This window comes from Mus musculus, chromosome 2 (assembly GCF_000001635.26).
Source record: "Mus musculus strain C57BL/6J chromosome 2, GRCm38.p6 C57BL/6J".
NCBI classification, from domain to species: Eukaryota; Metazoa; Chordata; class Mammalia; order Rodentia; family Muridae; genus Mus; species Mus musculus.
In genome coordinates this window covers 132,846,650-132,871,534 of record NC_000068.7, presented here as the reverse complement: position 1 = coordinate 132,871,534, position 24,885 = coordinate 132,846,650, and the positions used below count along the sequence as shown (strand labels likewise).

At 42.9% G+C, this 24,885-nt stretch overlaps 2 protein-coding genes across 7 annotated transcripts in view; one reads left to right on the top strand and one right to left on the bottom strand.

Moving 5' to 3' along the window:
• The window catches only part of Lrrn4 (leucine rich repeat neuronal 4), a 27,325-nt gene extending 22,476 nt beyond the window's left edge, over nt 1–4,849 (top strand). The window contains exon 5 of one of the 3 annotated variants that reach the window (XM_011239602.2): nt 632–4,849. In XM_011239602.2, coding sequence (XP_011237904.1) covers nt 632–1,835 — 1,204 coding nt within the window. In that variant the 3' untranslated portion in view covers nt 1,836–4,849. The remainder of the gene's footprint in view (nt 1–631) is intronic. The other 2 variants (NM_177303.4, XM_030251770.1) reach the window with 2 other exon arrangements.
• On the bottom strand, nt 4,749–24,885 carry Crls1 (cardiolipin synthase 1). 4 transcript variants are annotated; one of them, NM_001024385.1, is made up of 7 exons: nt 24,410–24,869; nt 21,532–21,669; nt 16,513–16,642; nt 10,241–10,326; nt 9,132–9,200; nt 7,354–7,445; nt 4,762–5,698 (listed from the first exon to the last, which is right to left on the bottom strand). In NM_001024385.1, the coding sequence occupies exons 1-7, from the start codon at nt 24,716–24,718 to the stop codon at nt 5,611–5,613; spliced, it is 912 nt and encodes a 303-aa protein (NP_001019556.1). In that variant the 5' UTR covers nt 24,719–24,869; the 3' UTR covers nt 4,762–5,610. The 4 variants fall into 4 exon arrangements, 3 of the variants coding, with proteins under 3 accessions (NP_001019556.1, NP_079922.2, XP_006500075.1); NM_025646.3 differs by lacking the exon at nt 24,410–24,869 and adding an exon at nt 23,655–23,801; XM_006500012.3 differs by lacking the exon at nt 24,410–24,869 and adding an exon at nt 23,644–23,907 and having other exon boundaries at nt 5,127–5,698.

Below are 24,885 nucleotides of genomic sequence, written 5' to 3'. Positions count from 1 at the left end.
GACCATTCAGCCTGAGGCTAGTATGCTTACAGAGCTTTCTCCTGGCAGGAAACCAATTCTCAAGGTATCTCTTGGCTTAGTAGAGCTTTTCTCTAAGATACACCAGGGGATCCATACCCAAGCAGGTGTGAGAAGATGGGTGCTAACAATCTAGGGATATTACTTATCGTGAGCACTCCTAGACCATCCCCACCAGCTAATTGCTCCATTTTGGAATCAACCATCCTCAAAAGTCCAGCTGTGGTGTGGGGCTCCTCACTTCCATTCCCTACTTTGTTTCCCATGGTTATCGCCAAATCCCTTAAGAGCCAGGGGCTAACCATGATGTTAAAAAAAGATGTTGAGAGCACAGGCTAAAGCCAGAAAGTCTGGCTTTGTTCCACTTCCTACTGTAGATACGGCTGTGCTCTGCCATTTGCTAGCTATGACATCTTGGGTAGTTAGCTCCTTCTTCCTATTTCTTGTTTTGCCCAGAAGGGATGAAGGGACTTCCTTCAAAAGTTTCCTGGGCCAATAAAACGATGTTACCAGACAATATCAGATAGAGATATGTTGACAGAGGAGACACCCCACATTAAGGATTCCAAAGCTTGAAATCCAGGTATCTCCTAATGAGTGGTTTCCCTTACAGGGCAGCTGATACCATGTGTGAGCCTGCTTTAGGATCCACGGGCCCCTTCTCAGGCCCTCTCTCCCTCTCCCACCTGTCTAATGTGTGCAGGTCAGACCAAAGCACCACCCTCCTGCCTTCAAACCCAGGCCGCTTCGATCATTCAGTTTTTGCACCACGGATACAGGGGCCTTCCATTGAACAGAGCACGGCCTTGTCTGCTCAGCCTGGAGGAAGCCAACAAAATATCACCAAGGTCCCTTCCCTCACCATGACTTCCCCCACACAAGGATCATGGATGTATAAAGATGCTTCAGAGGAAACTGCCCAGTCCACTAACTCTGAGCTAGTTTATAGTCCTTCCAGGGCTCTGCCTGGTGCTGCCAGTTCTGGGGCAGAGCAGACTGCCACACATATCCTTGAGCCTAATATTTCATCTGCCTCTACCCCATTAGTCAGCAAGTACCTTGAACCCTTGCCTACTTCACCAAACCCCAGGAGCTTACCTCAGACCAAGCAGAGGACACAAGCCACGCCCAGGGCTCTCCACACAGACCCTCCACAGGATGAGATTCCAGTTTTGCTGTTAGATGATGACAGCGAGGAGGAGGAGACTCGGGACCAGGTGGCGGCACCTCCCCAGGACGTCTCTTGTGAATACCACCCCTGCAAGCATCTGCAGACCCCGTGCGCAGAGCTGCAGAGGCGCTTCAGATGCCGTTGCCCTGGTCTCAGTGGGGAGGATACCACTCCAGACCCTCCCACGCTGCAGGGGGTGTCAGAGGTGACTGACACATCAGTGCTCGTCCACTGGTGTGCCCCCAACTCAGTGGTGCTCTGGTATCAGATCCACTATGTGGCAGAAGGACGATCTGGGAATCAATCCGTAGTGGACATCTATGCTACTGCCAGGCAGCACCCCCTGTACAAGCTGACACCTGGCACCACCTACCATGTGTGTGTACTGGCAGCCAACAGGGCTGGCCTGAGCCAGTCACAGACCTCAGGCTGGAGGAGGTCATGTGCCACTTTCACAACCAAGCCCAGCTCTGTGGTCATCTTCTGGGGACTGTGTACCGCCAGTGGCCTGTTACTGGTTAGCACCCTGGTGCTGTCTGTGTGTCTCTGGAGGCAGCGCTGGAAGCCACACAGGCAGTTCTACGACACACACCTGGTGGCCTTCAAAAACCCAGCCAGAGCTGAGGAAGTAACTCAGTGGGAGTGACTTCCTAGCCTGTACAAGGCCTTGGGTTTATCCCCAACATCCAAATCAGACACATTTGAGGCCTTGATTTTCCTTCCAGCAACCAGATTAAACAAACCAGCCTTGGCCACCTGCAGAGGCTCCAGAACTTCAATTATCCCCGTGTCTCCTATTTGAAATACATCTGCATGCAGAAACATGCTGATGCCTAAGGACAACATGAGCTTCAAATTCCCTGAAGCCACCATGTCTCAGGCTCACACAGAACTACACTGTGTCCTCCTCTGTTGAAGGAATGAGTGTATCACCCTTCCTCCTATAGTTGTTCTCACTACGCCTGTCTTACTAGCTCCTGTCATTCTGTGACATCCTTTACATTGGTCAGTACTCCGTATATCCCTCAGTACCAAGTGAGATACTACACTGAAGGAGATGGGATAACAAAGCAGTTGTAAGAAGGAACAACTCCTTTAGAAATGCCATCTCTAAGTTTCTTGCATGGACGTTCCCTTGTGGCCCGATTTTAGCACAATGAGTTCTGTTGGCCTTGAGCTGATAGCCAAGGTAAGAGCTATTGTTGGTTTGCTAAGGCCTTCTGGATTCTTACTTGTATTTCAGGGTGTGTCAAAACATGTATTTCCAGAGTTACAGTTAAAACTGGCCTTCTGGTAACATTTGTGAGACACAGGCAATTTGCTTCCAAGTCTTTCTGTATTTCACCCATGTTGGTCTCAACTTAGATCCTTCTGCCTCTGTCTTTCCAAATGGTGGGATTATAAACATTTGGAGCGGAGGCAAAATTGAACTCACAACAGTGCTTATTTCTATTGTAAGGAAAAGTTGTTTGAATTCATCTCTCATCTTCAAAACAGGCTGTAGCACAAACACCATGCTGCAGACAGCAAGTTTATCAAAGCTGAACCTGAATATGAATCACACTATACATTTCTAAGTGGGTTATCCAAGCATGTTTTCAACATTCTAAACTGTATCCTTATTCTCATCAAATATATGCCCAGGAGAATTTGAAAGATCTCTCTAAATCCCACTTTAAAACTTACAAAGGCAGTGGAGTGGGAGTGGGTGGGGGAGCACCCTCATAGAGGCAACGGGGAGCGGGGGAGAGGGCAGATGTGGGATGGGAATTTGTGGAAGAGGAACCAGGAAGAGGGATATCATTTGAGAAGTAAACGAATGGAATGATTAATAAAAAAAAAAAATTTAAAAGAAAGTTACAAAGGCCAAAATGTGAATTAGTATTAAGTCCTAACACATAATTAAATGGCCTCAGTGTTTCTAGCCTACTCTCAAGAATGAGTCTATTCTATGGAGACACTTAATAAATTTGCCAATTTGTATACATAAATGTATATTCTAATATTCTCATTTAAATAAAATTCTAGTATGTTAAATGGACAGGATGTATTTTGTAACAATTCAATACAGAAGATCCTGAGGGCATTTGGACTGTAAGAGTAGATACAGAAAAAGTGTGTTGACCAGAGCTAGGTCGAAAGCCCTTCATTCTAAGGATACTATGGGTTAACAATAACTGCAATAAGCTAATATAATTAAACGGAGTAAACATCTAATTTCCTCCATAAGCACTCTGCCACCTTTTTGACATTTCTCAATCACCATCCTGGATGCTCCAGCAGTCCTTCCATCTCTAGCCTCAGCAGCTCTCAGTTAGAAAACTGTGATGGGAGAGTTGAGGCAGAGGCAATGGCCAGCCTTGCCCATCTTTTCTCTTGCCCCTGTGATTCAGTTGTAGAGTTTAGTATGTTCTAAGACTGGGTGGCTACATTACTTCTCTACTGCTGTGACAAAACACCATGACCAAAGCAACTTACATAAGGAAAGGGTTATTTACTTGTGGTTTCAGAGGGTAGGAAGCTGGCAGCAGGTAGGAACGGCAGTTGGAGCTAAAAGATGAGACAGTTCAAATCCTGACTCACAAGCAAAAGCAGAGAGCAAACTGGGAATGGCACGTGGCCTTGAAACCTCAACGTCTGTCCCCAGTGACACACTTCTCCTAAACCAAACATTCAAACACCCGAGACTGGAGGCATTCTCATCCAAACCACCACAGTGGCTAAGACGTCAGGACCAGCAACAGAGCTGCACAATGCAATAAAGCTTGAGTTTCTGTCTCTTAACTTCTATTTGAACACAGTTCAACAAAATGACTAGAGGCTTACTGTATAGTAGCATGTTGGGGAATGTTTCTGTGCAGTGTATTCAAATGCTGATTTCTGTACCCGGACATCATCTGGGTGCAGTCCAGAGTTTGGTATTGTCATCATTACAAAGCATGTTCTGACTCGGTATTTTGTAAGATATTGAGATATTGTTTTCCTTTACCTCTGATTGGTTCAAGAGCTGATCAGCCTAGGGCTGGGGAGGAGAGTTAAGGCTAGACTTCCAATCTGAGTGAGGGGGTCCTGGGTGGAGAGTGTTGAGTGGCCAGGAGGGAGTTGCCATGAGGACACGGATAGGGAGGAACAGCCAGGGTGAGACTAGGAAGGTAGGTAATGGGGCATGTGGCTGGGTGGTAGGCAGCATAGCAGGGTTAGAATAGATCAGAACCCTGTCCAGCTGTAGTGCAAGAAGTTTATCAATAAATATTCCAGGTCTCCTTGTCGTTATTTCAAAGCAAGGGCAGGTGCAGACAAACTTTTACATCCACACGATTCTTAGGTTAAGCTAAGGAGAGAGGGCAACCAAGAGCCTCTAGTATGTGGAGGAGCCTCCCAGCTCCTGACTCTACCTGGAGCTCACTTCTCTAAACACACGGGTAGAGCAGGTCTTTATGGTCAGATGGTCTGGAATCAGTAAGTTTTACAACACAGGGGGAAGTGCTGCATCTAAGTGCACGTCACAGATCGGGGAACTTATATAGTCTCATCAACACACACCACAGGACAACCCAAGTGCAAGGCATGGATTTTTTTCCAGCTCTTTTATTTCTTTTTTATCATGTTAACAATAGAAGATTCCCCAAAGTTAAAAAAAAAAAAAAAAACTTTGAAAAATAGAAAGTTTCATCCTATTTACATGACATATGAGCACTGGTTCCAGTATCAAACATCCCATTACAAACAGGGAGAAGGCATGATGTCATGCTTTGCCTGTAAGATGCAAAGCGTAATACATGTGTTCTCCCTCTGACTCCTGCGTTATCTGTTATCCTGATACATAAACTATTTGGTACCTGAGAGGCTGGAAGACTACTCGTGAACTTCAATGCCTTCTGTTTTATTTGTTCTTTTTTGTTTTCAAAATGTACTGCATTTTAAAGCTCTGTACACCTTTACAGTACCCACAGCTAAGTTTATTCTCAGTTTTCAAATGATCAAGTATTAATCACATGAACTGTTAATGTATTTATAGATTTAAAATTCAAGCATAAAAATGTATAGACATGCTGTGTATGGTGTGTATCCAATCTTAGGAAATTCCCTCCTGCTTTCCTTTGTTTCCATGTTACCAACTATGTTTTTAAAAAACATAAAAAAAAAAAAAAACAAGAATAATTCATCTCACAAATTAATCAAAAACCTAAGATTAAAAATTCTACATTATAGTTTTATTTGTATTTAAAAATACACTGGAAATTCTGTATAGGCCCATGATCGAGCTTATTTTCGCCGTACATTTCTTCAGTTTTGAAGACATGGTTTGTCTGACAAGACCTTTCGCAAGCTGAACACCAAGATCAGGAAAGTCCTGTAGCTTTCGCTGGCGCTGCTGCCGATGACGAAGTTGCTTCCTTGCTGCTGGATCTGGGTGCTTCTCATTTGCCCTTTATCACCTGAACAGTTTTCCGACCATAGTGATAATAACTGTATGCTGATGCAGCTGTAGTGAATGCTGTGCAACACCTTGAAGAGAGAAATAGGATTCAGTTTCAAATTCAAAAACAGCGACCACGGAAATCATGAAGTACACACGTGAAAACGAGCTAAGAAAACAGGGCTGTGTGGTAAAACTGTCTAACTACAAAATCAAAATTCACGGCTTCCTTTAAGACCTCATTTACACTGGTGATGCCAAATAAAAGCCATCTATAATTACCGAGGCCTAAAGACTAGTAGTACTAGTGACTATCCTTTCCCACACACAACCCTAGGTGTTCGATGTTCTCCCACAAAAGCACTCTCATACAGACATGAATGGCAACAACTATAAACAGACTGGAGTGATATGGCTCAAACTAGACAGTTCCTACTTAAGGCTGCTTGGGGCCACCTAAAGTCATGCAATGCCCTGAAGCAGAAACAGGAGATCATGTTGTATCTGGGTGCAGTTTGAGAGAAAAAGATCCTCCATCAATAACCCAAAATACAAAAGGGAAAAAAAAACCAACCCCTATATTTTATGTAAGAAAATGAAGTTTAGACTGTATCATTTTAAAAAGTGTTTAGTATAATTTACTTTGATTAACCAATCAACTTTGTTTAGAGCTCTAAAGCAAGTTTTAAATATAATTAAATGTTTACTAAATATCACTAACCATCAACATGGCAGCCTATTTACAACCTATTTATTTGAAAGTTTGAGTTTGACACATTTCAAGATATTCACAGCTGAGGAATTAGAATTCAAAGTGCTCACCCTGGGGTGCCCTCCCACTGCACCCTCCACTAGGCTGGGTCTTTAATACCACTGTCCAGTGTCTCCTGGGCACCCAGCTCACCTATCCATATGGCTCAAATGACACTTCCTTCCTGCAGTTATTTGTCCCTCTTCTTACTTTCTTTTCCTCCAAAACTCCTAACACATCAGCAATCCTTCTCATCCCTCTAAGTTGTGACTGCTAACTTCTGTCTTCCATGCCTTACAGTAAGGCTAAGATAGTGTTAGTTGTGTTACAGTAAGACTAACACATTGGTTAGTTGTGTTAATCACTATCTACTGTAAAAAGCAGCTGCTCTGATGAGTGTTAGGAATGTACAGTGCAAACAGAAGAGCTATATCACACTCCCGACTGCAAGGCTCAGGGATTAACATGCAAGCAGCAGAGGAAAATTATAAGAGCCAGAGGTGCTGGGCATTTGCCACAAAATAGTATTTATTGGACATGACAAAGATACTGCACACATGAAATTATAGTAGCCAACTGCATGCACAATCCAGCTAAAAACTCTGCATGGATACTGCAGGAACTCAAAGTTCAACTCCTTTCTGAGGAGCTATTGGCAACTGGTGGCTGCTGAGAGAGAGAAAACTTTCTTTAGGACTATGGCTCCTGAGGCTGCCCATGCTCCAGTGCACACACCTGTGCACACACGGTAGCACTGAGTGGACTCAGTGCACAAAGTCAGGAAAAGGAGTGGGGGAGAGAATAGAAGGGAGAGAAAAATGGTGGCCATCGCTTGTCTACCTCATGTTCATTAGTATTATGCACTTCAAAAGCTAAGTCATTCTAGACTTACCACAACAAGCCACTGTACTGATATTCTCAGAATAATTCTAAGTTTATCATAGTAAATTTAGTAACTTTAGTAGTTTGAATGTAAATCTGAAGTAAACTTACCATAGTATCTGAAGATAAATGCTGTCAGCATAATTGAAAACTGGAGCTGCCAAAGAAGCTGCCACCAAAATTAACTGGACTGCTGTATTTACCTTAAAAATAAAGGCATTATAAGTCAACATTGTCAAATGGACCCTGTTTTAAGCTTTTGAGGCAAAGGTATTCTCATCATGATACACTAAGCATTCTGGATACTGACTGGCATTCCCGCGTGAGAATAAGCACCAGCTCAGAATCACTGACTGCCCTACCTGCCCATATCGGTACCTGCCAACTAGCACCAAGTATCACTCCTTGAATCCCACAGCAATTCAATGATGCTACACAATTCTTTGCCCTTGTCCCTAGCTGTCCTCACACAGCTCTGTAAACATGAAACAATGAAGTGGCTTCTCCTTAGGTGAAAGGACACAGTAAGTACTAGAGTAAAACCTAGAACCCAGACTTCCAAGGCCACTTATCTTGCTGCCTGAGTGCCCTGTGAGGTCAGACAACTGAAATTCATCTATTGTTGTGAAATAAATCTTCTAGGGAAATAAGCACTGTTTACCCTCACCAGCACAAACAGAACCAGAAAGAGTCAGAAGACAGCATTCTATGAAACAGACAGAGCATCGGGCAGTTGGGAAAGGTATACAGAGACACCCCCTAGTTCTGTTATTTACTCTGCATGACAGCAATCACACTTTGACTTTAAAATAAATAATGTGTTTCTCAGAACCAGTGTTTACTGGTGCATTTGTCCCAGAACATCAAGTGACTTTCTATAAAGGGCTATACTCAAACTGCTGCACCTGACACAAAGTCACATGAAGACAAAAGCGCCATCTTATAGTGGTAATATTCTATGCCAGGGAGCCTAATACAAAAACAATGTCTCAAAGATATGTTACATCTCTGTTATAAGAAATGGAACCAACGGATGGCTTCAGTTAACTTATCAAGGCATTAATATCTTTGCTGTGCAAAGGTTGATATACATTTATGATCCTGAAAAAGATTTAGCAAAACACAATAGACAACTTAGACTATCTATTACTGTCTATTCCCTTTTCATCTAATACTCTTTAAAAATAAAAGGGTTGGGGCTAGATATGGCTCAGCAGGGTAAAGACACAGGAAATCCCTGGAGCTAAGGCAAGCTCAAGATTCAACTAGGAGACTTTGCTTCAATCAATAACTGTGGAAAGTGAGAGGAAGACTACCAACCCAACATCAGCCTACACACACACACACACACACACACACACACACACACACTATACTATACTACACTCAGGCACCTACAATAAAATGAATAAATGAATGATAGGAAAAGCACAAGAAACTCTTCATAATTTTGCATCTCAAAGAGTACTTACATCTCACTTTTCACCTGCCCTATGATTTCATTCAAGGTATAATTCTTAAGACCATCAATAAGGATAAACTGCACATACTAACAATCTGAAAAAATTTAGAAGACAGACATAACTCATTTTCTAGCCCCTCTAATTAATGCATTTAAATTTATCTCATTCTCAAGTTGGTGAGATGACTCAGTAATCAAAAGTGCTATAGCCAAACCTGAGTTCAACTCCCAGGCCCAAGAGATGGGAAAAGAGAACTGACCCCCCACAAGATGTCTCTGCCCCCAACCCATGTGCACGTACATACTTATAAACAAACTTTTAACAGTGTTCTCCTTCTAAGCTACTCCTGACTGACTTATATTCGTGTCGTTATAAGAAAAGCTCACAAAGGACTTCTTTAAAGGGCTGTTGCTATGAGTATCTTACCTTGCTGATGAATGTTGGTTTTAACCTAGCCGTGGCATAGCAAGGATTGAAGTACTTAGCTAGTGTTCGCTGGCAAAAGAAAAAAAAAGTTGCGATTTATCATTCAGGTTTCTTTTTTTTTTTTGGTTTTTCGAGACAGGGTTTCTCTGTATAGCCCTGGCTGTCCTGTAACTCACTCTGTAGACCAGGCTGGCCTTGAACTCAGAAATCTGCCTGCCTCTGCCTCCCGAGTGCTGGGATTAAAGTCGTGCGCCACCACCGCCCGGCTCATTCAGGTTTCTAACAAAAGTCACTAGTGCTTACCTTATGCCTAGCCCCAATGTATAAATATCTCACTTATTGAGTAAAATGAGCACTATTTACATACTTTGTTGTTATGAGACTGTTAAAAATAAGATTCTTCAAAATGTAAATTTGTCAAGTGCTACACAGTATATTGTATAGACTCACTCCCACACAGTTTGCTTCATCACATAGTCACAAAAGAAATTTATGTTACTCTCTTCTACAGGTTAAAAAGCAAAATAAATAAAATACATCTCCATTTTCCCTGAGAACCAGAAAGGTAATGCTATACTCATGTGCTCAAATATTTACAGTCAACGAACAGTATGTAAGCAAGCTATTCCATCCTTCTATGATAGATTTTAAAATCCACTTTTAGACTGTCCATGGTGAATAAGTGAAGCATTAGACAGCTTGGAGACAGAAAACACCTCTAACAGTCTGTTGGGGCCTGGCTGGCTGCCCTGAGCTTCATACACCATCAACTGAAGAACTAGACTTAAAATAGAAATCAGGCTTGTGTTTGCTTGTGTTTTCATTAGGATCTCACTGTAGCCTTGTAGCCCCTAGAGTAGTCTCAGCCTCATAGAGATCCACCTGCTTCTGCCTCTGGGATGCTGAGATTAAAAGCATGTGTCAGCACACCCAGCCGACAAATCCAGCTTTTAAAATGCACTAGTCATATGTTCAAATTGCAGGGTATTTTTTTCTAATTCCTGGTAAATAAATTAAGAAATAACTGCCATAAATAGCTCTCCTAAAGTGAAACTGCATTCAATAATTAAGTTAGAAATGATGCTAAAGGAATATGCTCTGAATCTTACCGGTGTTGGCAGAGTTCGGTATCTGACATAAAACACAGCAGCGATCAACATTACATCTCTTGAAATTATCATGTAAGTGAGTGGGACTGAAAAATCAAATATAAAATAATTTTAATGAGTTTAAAAATTGCTAAGAGACATTATGGCTGCATTAGCAAGTCATTCAGCCTCACACTAGTCGATGCTTCACCTAAGTAAGAGTTTGTAGTAAGTATTGATTGATTGAGTCCCCTAAGGTGAAGCCCTGGTCTCTCCATTCCTTCTTGTAATGAGAACGAACTGCAGGCTCTGTGACTTATCTTAGAATTCCAATCCACTCACCACGTGTTCTCTAGTGCATCTGTCTAAAAACTTCAAGTGTGTATGTAATAGTGTGTGCTACACCCAGCCCCACACCCGACTCTTCTCAGCTTTGAGTGTCTGAGAAAAAGACCTCATGCTCACTGGAATTCAATGAAAAGCAAAAATAAGGCATTAAAGGCACATGTCAGAGAAGTTGAAATATCCTGGAAGTCTCAGGATTTCTTGTCTCTGAATTTTAGCCTATTCTCTAGAGTTTTACATAGTTTCCTGAAATAAAAAAAATTTCCACTCTTGCTGAGCTAGCTCCTACCCAGACATCTGTTCTTCTCCCTGCCCAATCTGTCAATCAATTTTACCACAGGCTGAGTCTTCCTTATCCAATGTGCTTAGACAAGAGACATTTCAGATTCCAGTTTCCTGAGTTCTGGAATATTTTCAGCTGGGCATTACTAATTCCCAAACAATCCAAAACCCCAAACTGTTTGTCATTGGGGATGCACAACTCATATTCCTCAGATTTCCCAGCATGGCCCCAGAGCCATGGCCAACAGGAGGATGTTTTAGATGGGAGGTGAGAGAACTTACTTTAGAGCCTTCTGTACCATACAAAGTTACAACCACAATCCTATATCTTTTTCAAAATAAATTTATTGGGAAAAATCCTGAATTCAAATCATAGTTCACAGATATCCCTTTCATGGTATTTTCAAACAGCTCAGAGGTGATCCAAGGGTGTGTTTAGGGCCCTCTCCAGTTCTGACATTCTATTGGCTCTGCACCTGCAACTGCACATCAAATTGAATTTGCCTTGGCTTCACCCTCTATTACAGTGCTGGTTCAAAGAGAAAAATGTGTCGAGCAGAGAATGTACCAGGCTATACTATAAACCATGTAAACCATGATTTATAGATGCATTTTTAAAAATCATTAAACAAATGTTTCTACAGTAAGCACTGGCTGATAAATTAACCACAATCAATTTAAAATGCAGCCAACCTCTGCAATCAAAATCCAGGACTGTAAGGAAGCTGTGTAAGGATGGAGGTGGATGGAGGACTATGGAGGTCTATGGAGGACTATGGAGGTCTATGGAGGACTTTGGAGGCTTATGGAGGTCTATGGAGAACTATGGACGGTTATGGAGTCTATGGAGGACTATGGAAGTCTATGAAGGTCTATGGAGGGTTATGGAGATCTATGGAGAAATATGGAGGTCTATGGAGGACTATGGAGGTCTATGGAGAACTATGAAGGGTTATGGAGGTCTCTGAAACGCAAACTTGGGCAGTGAACTGCTCTTGCAGTCAATCCAGCACTGGAACCTAGCAGTGCCTTTTGGAACAATTTTACTACCTGCAACCATCTGGCGAACCATGTCCAAATAAAATACTCCATTTTTCATAAATATTCAATTTTAACTTATGTGCTGTTACTAGCATGATTTTTAAAATATTAAGGTATATATTTACTAATAATAAGTTAGAATTGGGGGCAGGTGGGGTGGGGGTTGAACAAAACAAGACACAAAGAAGGAAACTTCAGCCTAATTTCCCAGTAACTGATAAGCAGACCAACAGGGTTTCAAGACATGAAAGAGTTCAACAAGACTGAAAATTACACTTACTAAAAGCTTATACACAGAGCTTCGCAACATAGTACTGTAGAATATCCATTCACTGAAGCACATGTTGGTAAAATCTGACTGCGCATAGGCTGGAAGACTAAAGTCACAGAGCATAGTCTCTTGACAACACAGTTAAGCTTGACATCATTAACAAAAGACATCTACAGAGCTTTGTGCTATGGTTCTGACATTCAGCCACATTCCCAACCTAAGAAATAATTATTAACCAGATAGACAAGGAAATGTTATGAAAGCAGGAAGATATTCTGCACGGACAATGACAAGAGCACTAACACACACACACAATAGGGGAGAGAGACACAGAAGCAGGAAACACAGCTCAAACCAGCTTCAGAAAAGCTAGACAGCCACCAGCAAGGGGCCCATCGATAAGGCTGTGCTGTCAATACCCACAGCCATGAGTACTGTCAAAACCTAAGAGCTGGCTCATCAGAATGCAAAGATATGGTAAATGCAAATAAACACTCGATTTTGAAGTTTTAAGCTTCAATTTGGTCATTTTTTATTGAGTATATACTAGAATCACATTCTAAACGTTTTGAATTACACTTAAAGCTTTATTTACTGTGTAAGCCTGTGTGGTGGGGGCCATGGCACAGCAGGGCAGAGAACTGCTCTGTGCCTCTGCTCTCTTTCCACTATGCGGCTCCAGGACTGAACCCAGGTGCCCAGTCTCGGAGGTGCCGTTACCCACTAAGTCATCTTACCAGCCCAGCACAATGACATTAACACAGTGGGCTAAATAAAATATTATTAAAATTTTAATCTATCTACTATTTTTTAATATGGTTACTAAAGAATGTTTCATTACATGTGATTCCTTCCTTTTTTAAATATTTATTATATGTAAATACACTGTAGCTGTCTTCAGACACACCAGAAGAGGGCATCTGATCTCATTACAGATGGCTGTGAGCCACCATGTGGTTCCTGGGATTTGAACTCAGGACCTTTGGAAGAGCAGTCAGTGCTCTTAACCACTGAGCCATCTCTCCAGCCCATGATTCCTTTCTTAATCTATTAGAACTGGTATACAAAAAAAGGATCAAGGGAAACCCAGATAACAGAAGGGAGGAGAACGGCAGTTAAAGAAGTAAACAATCCATGACTCTTTCCAAACCCATATTTGGTTCATTAGAAGTCATAGAACTGGCAAACATGTGGCAAAACTAACCAAGAGAAAGACAGAAGGAAACAGGATTCAAGATGAAATTAGGGCATTACTACAGAGCATATGCCTTATGGTACCAACAAAAAGTTGCTACAAATAAGAAACCTTTTCCCCTCTTTGGTTTTTTGAGACAGGGTTTCTCTGTGTAGCCCTGGCCGTCCTTGAACTCAAGAGATCAGCCCGCCTCTGCCTCCCAAGTGCTGGGATTAAAGGCATGCGCCACCACTGCCCGGCAAAACTTCTTAATAATATAAATAAAATGGGTAAGTACCTAGGAAAAAAGAATCACAACTTGCAAAATGTACACAGGATAAATTATTAAACTGAATTACTATAAAACAATTAAAGAAAAATAATCACATTTCAAAATTCTCTCCAATGGCTTCAACAAATTCTATCAAACATCAAAATAAAAAAAAAAAACCCATAATGTCACATAAACACAATCCAAGAACAGAAGAAAACGTAATTAACCTGTTTGATGAGGCTACTAGAGACAGGGACCTAGAGAGAATGGCTGTCACCAAGAAAAATCACAACACATTCTGGTGGTGGAAATGCAATCGCTATAGAAATCTGTAGGAGCTTCCTCAAGACAGAACCACAAAACCCAGCTACCCCACTCTTGAGGACACAGCCCAGGGACTCTAGTCAGCATACAGTGACATGCATGTTTACTGCTGTGCTATTCACAAAAGCCAGGAAACGGAACCAGCCTAGATGTTCATAAATGGATGGATAAACAAAATTTGTAAGCAATTAAACAAAAAAGAGGTTTATGACATTTGCAGCAACATATTAGGCTATAAAAAAGCCAGATTCAAAAACATGGGTTTTCTCTTGTGTCAAACTTAAATTTAAGATTTTTACATGTATGCAATGCATGTTTAGGCATGTATTTGAGTATTTACATACATGGGTCATAAAGCTAGAAAGGAGCTCCTTGAAAGAACAAGACCTTAAGCAAGGTGGGTCACAGAGCAGGTAATAGCATGTGTAACAGGAAGCAGAGGGGAGCTAACCTGAAAATGAAAAGGATTCAGGGGAGGCAACGGGACAGGAATGACTGAGAACAACGTGTAATTTAGATGCCATGATAAAACCCACTATATTATAACTTAAAACATTAGTTTAAAAACCAACAAACATTTTTTATGAAAAAAAATTTCAAGCTACAGCTTGAGGATTTAGCTCAGTGTCGGATCATACCTATCAAGTATAAAGCTGCTGGCAGGGCAAAAATCACAAAGAGCACCTCCCCACACAAAAAATATGCCAGGCTAACTCATGAATCAAATGAAAAATCTCAACAAAATACAATCAAGCCAAATCCACCAATATCTCCAGAATGCACCCTGGCCAAGCTAGATTTCCACCAGGAACCACAGGTTGCTTTAACCTTAAAAAACAATGCACCCACCTCATTAACAGCAGCTTAAGGGGGAGTGGCGGCCCGGGGGAGACCCTAGACCAATAACATGCCAAGAAAGAGTTCTCAGTGTCCCATCATAATAGACACTTGGCAAAAATTTCCAAGAAAAACTATTAAGCTTGAAGAGAGGATCTCTAGAGGAGTCACCCCACCAAGTGGCTGTGAAAAGCCTTGTCTCAGCCGGGGTGAGTCAGCTTGCTCCTGCTCAGCAGGAGAAACTCAGGGCAGTGAGGAAGTCAGAGATGATAAAAGAAAGTCATTAACAGGGCCAGTGTATACTGGGCCTGGAGACAAGGCAGACTTTAACATAGTCAGAAGGAGAACGTTGCACTAGACACTGGCTAACAGGAAAAAGCTGATTGTCGACATATCAACTAATACACAGTAGACCTTCCACTGGTAAGAACATTAAGAACTATCAAATACTTGAGAATAAATCTATCAAAAATGTATTACTGTCTTGAAGAAAATTATAAAACTCTGAAAGACATCAGAGGAAACCTAAATATAGTAGATACGTGGCATATGTGACGCAGAAGACTCTTGTAAAGAATGAATGCCAAAAGTTCCAAAGACAGCTATAAATTCCATGTAACCAAATCAAAACCCCAACAGATTTTTATTTACCATGGGGAAATAGTTTTGGAAAAAGCCAATTCTAGTATCATAACACTAGAAACAGCTAAGAGTATCTAGCTAATATGTCTGGAGCACTTAGAAAACCAAAGACATCAAGCTGGACGAACATTACTACACACTGTCTACCGAACATCAGTGATGGACACTCAAGGACCATATGTAGAACCAGAATGAGACATCATTACAGTCTGCCTACAGATGCAAAGGACACTAATGGACACTAAAAGACCAGAATGAGACTCCATTGCACTTCTTCCAGACACCAACAATGGACCAGCTTCTAACTCTTGGTGGGGGTGAGGAAGAAAAACTGCTTGAGAAATACATACAGACTAAGCACAAAGTGAAGAACCAAAGAAGCATGTACAATGAATGCTCAGAGTAAGAGACCATAAAGTACTCAGATAATTCATTATATATGTATATGATTTGAAATCGCACAGTAATAATGTACATTTGTACAGATATCTTCATAGAATCAGAGTTCCCATCATGAATAAACTGTACTTAATAAAAATAACCATGGGGGCTGGAGAGATGGCTCAGCAGTTAAGAGCACTGGCTGTTCTTCTAGAGGACCTGAGTTCCATTTCAGGACCCACATGGCAGCTTACACCAGTCTCTATCTCTAATTCCTCTAGACGAGGGGACCTGATACCCTCTTCTATAGCACCAGGCACCAAGTGGGCACAGACATACATGCAGACAAAACACTCACACATACCATATACATTAAATAAAAAACTGAAAAGAAAAATCAGTGACTTTCAAAGACTTTAAATCACTTCCAAATATCTGGCCACTAAAACACAATGTATCACCAAAAATTTCTATAGTATTATGAATGAATCATGTATTATTATCTCAATTAATTTTAAACAAAGTTATTTAGTGTAACAAGGATACAAATTCTGTAGTAAGCAGTGTGACTGTGATAAGCAAAACAGTTTATTTAAAATCGAGGAAACAATTTAAAGTTAAAAGTATATTTTGGAAGAAAAGCCATTTCTTTCAAGAAAAGGCCTAAGCTCACTACCATTGTTTTTCCTTGTTATTTAACGTACACATGACAGTGTTCTTACCTGGAATAAGATCTGCATAGGTCAAGCTAATATATAAGATGCTGATAAGAACTTTATCAGCAAGTGGATCAAGAGCACTTCCCAAAGCTGATTTTTGGTTGGCCCAGTTTCGAGCAATAAATCCATCCAACTGAAAATAAAAGTGTTTTTTAAATAAACATCATAATTCAAGCAGAATAGATCATTTGAAGCTTAAGAGATACCAGAAAAACAACTATACTTTCAGAAAATGTCAGTAAAATCTCATTTCTTATTCCCAAACATTCTTACTCCTTTAGTTTTTAAAATAGCAATTAGTCTGGAATGAATTCCACATTTATACTATTGTTCTTTCTCCTTCACGGCGTCCTACTGACTTCTCACTATTTCTATAACGTTCCCATGGGGGATGAACCCAAACATAGACACAGAAATGAAGAAACCCCACAAAACTCATAGAAAGCAGACTGTCTGAGAGGGACCAGGACCTACTCTTTTGAGCCCAAGTGGACACCTTTCAGGACTACTTTTTAACTGTGACACTCAAGCTTTCACATCCGTTTTACTGTAGTAGCTGACTCTTGTGGGTTCTTTATTTCAGTGTGCGTGTGTCTAAGCTATGTGTGTGGAGTGTCCACAAAGGCCAAAGGAGACTGTCAGATCCTCTGGACTGGAGGTACAGACAGCTGGCAGCTGTCTGATGCGGAATTCAATCTCAGGTCCACTGAACTGGTTCAAGTCCTGGCAGAACCATCTCTCTTATCTAACTCATTGTAAGATTATTTCTCAATTTTAAAATTTATTGTGTTCAAAGGATTAGGCTAGAGTTCAGTGAAGAGTACTGACTAGCCAGCTTCCGTGAGGCTCTGGGTTTGATGACCTGCACCGCAATACACACACACACACACACACACACAATTTTAGTACCACTATGAATTCAATGTTCTGACTATGCTTTTATTACCTATATTTGAGTGAAAAACTTATCCTCCGTACCTACCCTGGGTAAAATGCTAATACTTAAATATCTTTTGTTGATTTGTTTGTTTTGTTTTGTTTTGTTTTGTTTTGTTGGAATTTGCTCTGCAGACAGTTTGGCCTTGAACTCAGAGATCCACCTGCCTCTGCCTCCCAAGGCTGAGATTAAAGGTGAGCTCCACCACTGCCTGGAGCTTTTTTCTCTTTTCTTTTCCTTCCTTCCTTCCTTCCTTCCTTTGAAACAGGATCTCACTACTACGTAGACCAGGCTGGCCTTTGACCTCACAGAAATTCTCCTATTTCTGCCTCCCAAGAGCTAGGATTAAAAGCATCACCATCATGCCTGGCAAATTACTTTTTTATTATTATTATTTTAATTAAAAACAGTATTTTAAAGCACAGATCACACTTAGTTGACAAGCTTTTTACCACAAAAACTGAATCTCCAGCCTAATTTGAAAAAGGCCCAGACTTGAGTCATTGGGGCCACAAAAAGAACCAGAACCAGGTGCTGCCTAGTTACATGGCACAGACAGAAATGCCCTGTTCACCCAGGCTCTGATGTATGGAACTCACTCTATTTAACTTTATACTTCAACAAATGTTTGCAATTTCTACGAAAACTAACTTGTTTGCAATTAGGCATGATACCTTTTAAAGACAGTAAGTCCTCCTTGTTGCAAGTATTCAGTAAGTTCAAGGAGACAGGCCTACAGGAGTAGTTAAGTAATTGGCCTAGGCCTGGGGCTGATCCCTAGCCTAGGACAGCAAAAGAAAACCCATCCACAGCAACACAAACAGAGCAGCAGAGAGAACTAACTGGTTCAAGTCCTGGCTTTGCATTCCCTTCTTGCATTGACCTTGAGCAAGGCTGGTTGCCTGGCCTTCCTCCTGTTTAAAACAGATGTCACCCACCTACACAAGCCTTGGCTGCCTTCAGCAAGAAATATGATTAATACTTGTTCAGTCTCTTAGAGTCCTCAAAAAAGGTAGTTACTAACTACTCCAATCACAATCAGAACAACCTATCAGCTTTCTTCCTCTTCCCTTCCCCTTCCCCTCAGCCTCACCCTCTAGGCTCTTTTGTTTTTTGTCTGTCCGTTTTGCTTTTCTGAGACAAGTTCTCTTACTCTGTAGCCCAGAACCCACTATGTAGACTTCACTGGTCCAAAACTCGCAACTATCAGCCTGCCTTTGGTGTTAGGATTATAGGCCTGCGCACCTGCTCAGCTATTTTCTTAAGTGAACTAGACATACAATGTCTGTAGCAGGGAGCTAAGGGCTCGGAGACCCCGCTTTCTGTAGTTTGTTCTGCACAGCTCACTTTCACTATCATCTCCCGTATTCACTGCTCCTCTAACTGGCATCGTCCTTTGCAAATGTGTACAACTCCTTCACTGCACCTCACCCCTCCCTCAATACCACGGCCGTGTACTTCAGGCCTGCATGCAAATGGATAATCACTGCTCAAGAAAAATACAGAAATGGCCCAACCTCACAAACTCATGACTGCAAACCTATGGGCACTCAATTCCTGGCCACCCTTCATCTACTGACAGCATCTATCTTTTCTTATCATGCTTAGATATTAGGTCACCCATGACCTACGTCATTCCTACTAAATGCTCTCATTCTAGCCCACAGCCATGTCTATTCTCTCCAAGAAGAAAACAGGAAGACAGCCAGTCCTCCTCCTGTTGCACCTAATACAGGGATGGCCCAGCTCAGGCGTAGACATCTTGACTTCCCTACTTGAAGCCCATCCCTGTTTGTTGTTCTCTCCTCCTCCTCCTATCTCTCTGCACAGCCTTTCCCTCTTCCACCGTGTCTTTTATCACTCAGCGAGTGCAAAATATTTCCCAATACACCTATTTCTAAAACAACCATTCCTTGGCCCTCTTTCTCTGTTCCCCTACAGAGCAAAATTTCCTTAAAAGCAGGGCCAGCCATTACCACCCCTCCCTTGCTTATAAGCTTAGGCCAACCTTGCTTATTCCTCTAGAAAGTTCTCCTGCAGATCACCCATGTGCCATCAGATGACCTCAGCACATTAGCAGCTTTCTGATCACCATCTCTGGGACACCTCCCTGCCCAAGCTTCCCCTCTTGCTCTCTCCTAACCCCTCTCTCCCAGGCTTCTGTTTCTTTTCTACTGCCCACCTCTCTCTCCCTCGCCCTCACTTCCCTCTCCCTCACTTAGACACTGCCAGCTCCTCTTCTCATGTGCCCTGCCCTATATTACCGTCTCAGCACAAGCAACAGACATTAGAACCCATGTTTTCCCCTAAACTGTCCTGTCTCATGTTCTCCATGCCCCAAAGTGTTACTTGCGTGTACCGTGGTAAACCTGTTTCCCTGCCATCACCTGCCCAGTAGATCAACATAGCAGTACTTAGCTGACTCCCCACACATTCAGATCCTGCCGTTGCCCTGTTTAAAGCTGGTGAGTGCAGAAGAATCAAAGGCTCCACAGAAAACGTCCGCAGTATGGCGCCAGCTAATTCTGGTTTCTATGCCCACCCGTCATGTCACACTTGCTAATGGGGCTCTTCCTTCACTCAATGAGGCCATTTCATGTGGCAGGTGATTCCCGCCCCACAAAAACCCTCACAAGTTAACAAATATAAAAAGTGAACCCAATATCTGAAAACAAAAAACTTTACAACCTAAAACATTCTTATCAGTCTAAAATTCCAGGGCAGACTTTCAGCCCTCCCCAGTAATGGGTGGAGACCGTCATGGTGCAGTGGGAGAGCAGTGAAGAATAGGGAGAGACGGTGAGAACACGACAGATGGTGACAAAGGAAAACAAACATCTGTCAGGAAAGGACAAGAGTTCCTGTGAAAGGCTGTACCTGGGGCACACTTAGAAACGTCATTAAGACAATGCAAATGCTTGCCTCTGTCCACCTTCAAAACCTTCAGGTAATTCTAGCCTGACCACTACTGCTACTGCTACTAGGCAAGTGCTGTCTCTGTGAACCACAACAGGAAAAGCAAACGTTTTACTTTAGAAAACGAATTTTCAGCGGGGCGTGGTGGCGCACGCCTTTAATCCCAGCACTTGGGAAGCAGAGGCAGGTGGATTTCTGAGTTCGAGGCCAGCCTGGTCTACAGAGTGAGTTCCAGGACAGCCAGGGCTATACAGAGAAACCCTGTCTCAAAAGCCCCCCCCCCAAAAAAAAAGAAAAAGAAAACGAATTTTCTAGTATCATTAAATAAATACAGAGCAAACTGTTAAAAAGAAAAAAAAAAAAAAAAAAAAACCCAAATAGGATTGAAGACAAAGAAACTGTGCCTCCCACGCACTCCCTGAAAGAGAAGATACTGTTTCCATCTCCACATGCTCACACTGTTCTGAGCTCTAGTGTTTCCTCTGTCCTCCACCTCTCCCAATGGTGTTTGTTTGTAGGCTTGGAATTTTATAAATCATTTCAAATCGTTTGTGAAAAGGTAAATGATAATACAGCCGTATATGATGGTAGTGGTCAGTCAGAAAACGGAACAAAGCCTTCTATTGTAAAATTACTCTCCCAGCTTTATATCACACTCTGACTGGCTGAGTGACCTCAGAGCCCCTCCTTGCGCACATGCTTAGGAAGGAGAAGAAAGCATGTCCAGTCTCACCTCACACCAAGGCCTTCTCTGCACAGTGCTCACAGCTGAGCAGCCCGGGACACACCCTGGCTCCCTGGGACAGGAACAAACGTGCACACCAGGCTACTTCTTCCGCAGCCCACACAGCGTTCCAGCTCTGCTCGCTCTTTACTTACTTCACAGCAAGCACTCAGGCTGCGGCATTTCTAAGGTTTCTCCTTTGGAAAAGTTAAACACCAAGGCTAAAGATTATCTTCTCCTGGAGTTCTCTAAGACCTTAACACGCTCCCTTAAACCTTATCAAGCAGTCCCATGTGGATGCTAAAGGCAAGTCCTTACACAAAGTACCAGATCACACTCATGCTGAGAACATCCTTCCAGAAAATGCTAAGGCGAGGCTACAACGGGAGTTACAGACAGCGTGGGATTTGAAAGGGAGAAAAAAGCAAATATATTCAAAACTTACCAAATCCGTTAGCCCGGCTAAAGCAAAAACACCTAGTGCAACATTAAAGTCTTCTTCAAGAATCAGGTAGCCCAACACGGGGGCCAGGCCAATTCTTGTCATTGACAACAAATTTGGGATTGTCCATGGATTTTCATACTGAAAGACAAAGACAGCACGATTTGAATAAAATGCTATAAATTCATACTTTTAAATATATACCTTATTAACTGACGGGTAAGAAGATAAACTTTAATTCTTGTAAGCACGTATATATAAATATATTCATAGAGAAATTTTAAATGTAAAAGATGAGCATGCCTTATTTACCATATAATCTAGCTTCTAATGACTTCATTAAAGCAAAAGATTTGAAAGATCTTCTAAGTAGCCAAACAGACTAGAATTTTGTCAGAAAACCAAAACAAAACAAAAAGCAAATTATCAAATCCAGGTACTCTCGTCAAAAGCTGCTAAATCCAAGACAGAGATAGATGGAAACGGAGAGTTCTATAAATCTGTCAAAAGCAGCAATGGAGATGTTCAGACTCCTTCTTCTCCCTCAAGTAAAAGCCTGAGGCAGTCTGGGATTTCTGGTTCCTTGAAACTTCCTATGGAGCAAAGCTGTTAGACACGGGCACTACCAGAAGGGCTCCCGGCAACGGCACTGAAAGACATTGCCAAAGAGAAAACTCATGAGCGCATGCCAACTTCTAAGCTAGCAAAGCTGCAACACCCTGTGCCACATGGTACACAAACAACAAGAAAATATCTTTCCCTGGAGCCTGAACTGTTTTCTCCATTAGTCAAGATTCCACCCCCTTGAATGCTATCTTCGAAGAAGCATTTTAGCATCCCTTTTAATCAGTAAGTCAGTAACCAACTTGCTAAACCTTAACCTTTTTAGGAAAAAAAAAAAAAGCAGGCTGGTGAGCTCACTGGGTATGGGTTCTTAGGGCCACGCTGACAACCTCAGTTCCCAGAACACACGTGGAGAGTGAAAAGACAATCCAGGGAAGCCGAGATCATGATGTGTATCAGTAGCAAGTATGTTTGCATGAACCAAAAGGGAAAAGTGGCAGCGCTCACTTCTCAAGATCATCTTTAAACAGCTCATGACCCACCTACCTCATAAGAAAAGGCATTGATACTAAGAACCCGACAGAAAGCGTGTCGGTGTAGAGGAATAATATGGTGGTTGTTGGAGGCAGGTGGAGAATACTGTCACTGAAAATTATAGAACTTCAAATTCTATAGGGACAATGGCCAAATCAGAAGCAATACAACCCTCTAAGCTGGAATCTTCTATTCAAGTAGGACTACGCTATATAGTTGTATGAAAACAAGCTCATTTCACCCAGGTTCAAAGATTAGAAATGTTCCTGAAATTTAGAAAAAGTATCAAGCTGCTGAGACAGCTCGAGATTTGCCCTGACCTTTGTATGTGTAATGAAAAGAGTAAGGCTATTGACCACACTGTGGAACAAAGTCAAATACTGACCCAATATTACAGCAACTCACAAAAGCTGGGAAGAGAGAAAGGTAGCTAGCTCAGGGCTGTGCTAGAAAGCAAAAGCCATCAGACTATGGCGGCACACGCCTTTAACTTGGGCACTCAAGAGGCAGAGGCAGAGGCAGGTGGATCTCAGAGGACAGCCTGGTCTACAGATTAAGTTCCAGGACAGCCAGAACTACACACAGAAACCCTATCTCAAAACTAAAACAAGCAAGCAAAAGCTGAGAATGAAGAGCTCCAAAGTTAGTCTAACACACTGAAAGAGCATGACTAAATAGAAAGCTGCACCCAGCCTCCTCACTTCCCTTGGTAAAGACACAACACAACTACAGCTGGCTACCAGGCCAGTAAGTGAGCCTGTGCCCCACAAAAAAATGTTCACCGGCTGGCATGGTGGTGGTGCAGGCCTTTGACCTCAGCACTCGGGAGGCTGCGGCAGGTGAATCTCATGAGTTCGAGGCCAGCGGATCAAGTTCCAGGACAGCCAGGGCTGTTACACAGAGAAGAGCTGTCTCGAAAAACAAAACCCTACAAAAAGCTCATTAATATCTAGTTATTACATTTGGACATTTGTGAAAGTCGACAAAGCTTAATCTCAAATTACCCAACCAGATAACCTGTGGCATACTCGGCCAACTGTGCTGGGAAGGGCTTCAGCCAGGTTGAGGGCAACTTCAAAGCATCCGGCGGCGTTCAATCTCCAAGAGTTTTAAAGCTAGGCCTGAAGCTGTGACCCCTGCCGGGGTGTGGCCACCTCAGCCCATGCTGTGTAACTGAGGAGAGCAGGGCAGTACAGTGGCCGCTGAAGACCTAACAATTGAAGATGTAATAATTGCATGGACTTGCTAACATGACATCAAAAGCTGGGCCACACTCATGCTCTGGTGTCACCTGCTTGGGAAGTTATCTTACCAGGCAAGGTGAACAAATCCTTCTGTTACGTCAAGAATAGTCTGAAGCTTTCTATAATACAAAGTTGAAAGATCTTTTCATTACAACCTAAGCCAGATAATTATCCTCCGTGATACTGCTAAAGACCAAAGGATGATGTAATCTGCACAAACGGACAGAAGGGCCGTTCTTATGGTTCCGCCGAACTTAACCCTGAAGATTCACTTCAAAAAATTAAAAACAGATTAACTAGACGAGCGATGGTTGTTTTTACCTATGCAACGTGTAGACACACCTCCCAGCAACGGGTGTGCACACAAGGGGATTACAGTGGGTTTCAACTTGGCCAGAGACTGTACCCGGCGGGGGACCCCTGAAGTTCACCAAGATCGAACGCCCTGGCTGCCCGTAACTTCCCAGAACACCGGGTGAGTGTCGCGACAGAGCGCCGAGCCCGTCACCTGCGTCCCGCCGACCCTCCCTCGCACGTACCGAGCTGGCGGCGCTCGCCGGGACCCATCGGGCGCTGGGGGCCTGCGCGGCGGCACCTCCTCCTCCGGCGGCGGGCTCCGGGGCTGCCTTCCCCGCGCCCGAGCAGTGGGTCCGCGGGCCGGCGCCGGGCAGCCGCAAGGCGAACGCGGCCGGCCGCAGCCGCCAGCGCTCAGCCAGGCAGCCGAGGCAGCAGGCCGCGGGCGGCAGCAGGGCCCTGCGGGAGCCGCCCCTGCCGAGCCGCGCCCCCGGAGGCCGGAGGGCCACGCGAAGAGGGCCCCACGCGCCGCGCGCCACGCGCCAAGCCAACATGGCCGTGTGGCCTCCACGGAGTCCAAGAGTCGAGAACTCAGACGCCCCTGGCACCGGCTGCCAGCTTCTCTAGAGAAGTCGAGCGGTGCCGAGGCCGTATGGACAGCTCCATACTAATTTCTACACTCTGGCACTTTCCGCTTATACAGGTGGCCTGAACCGCCAAG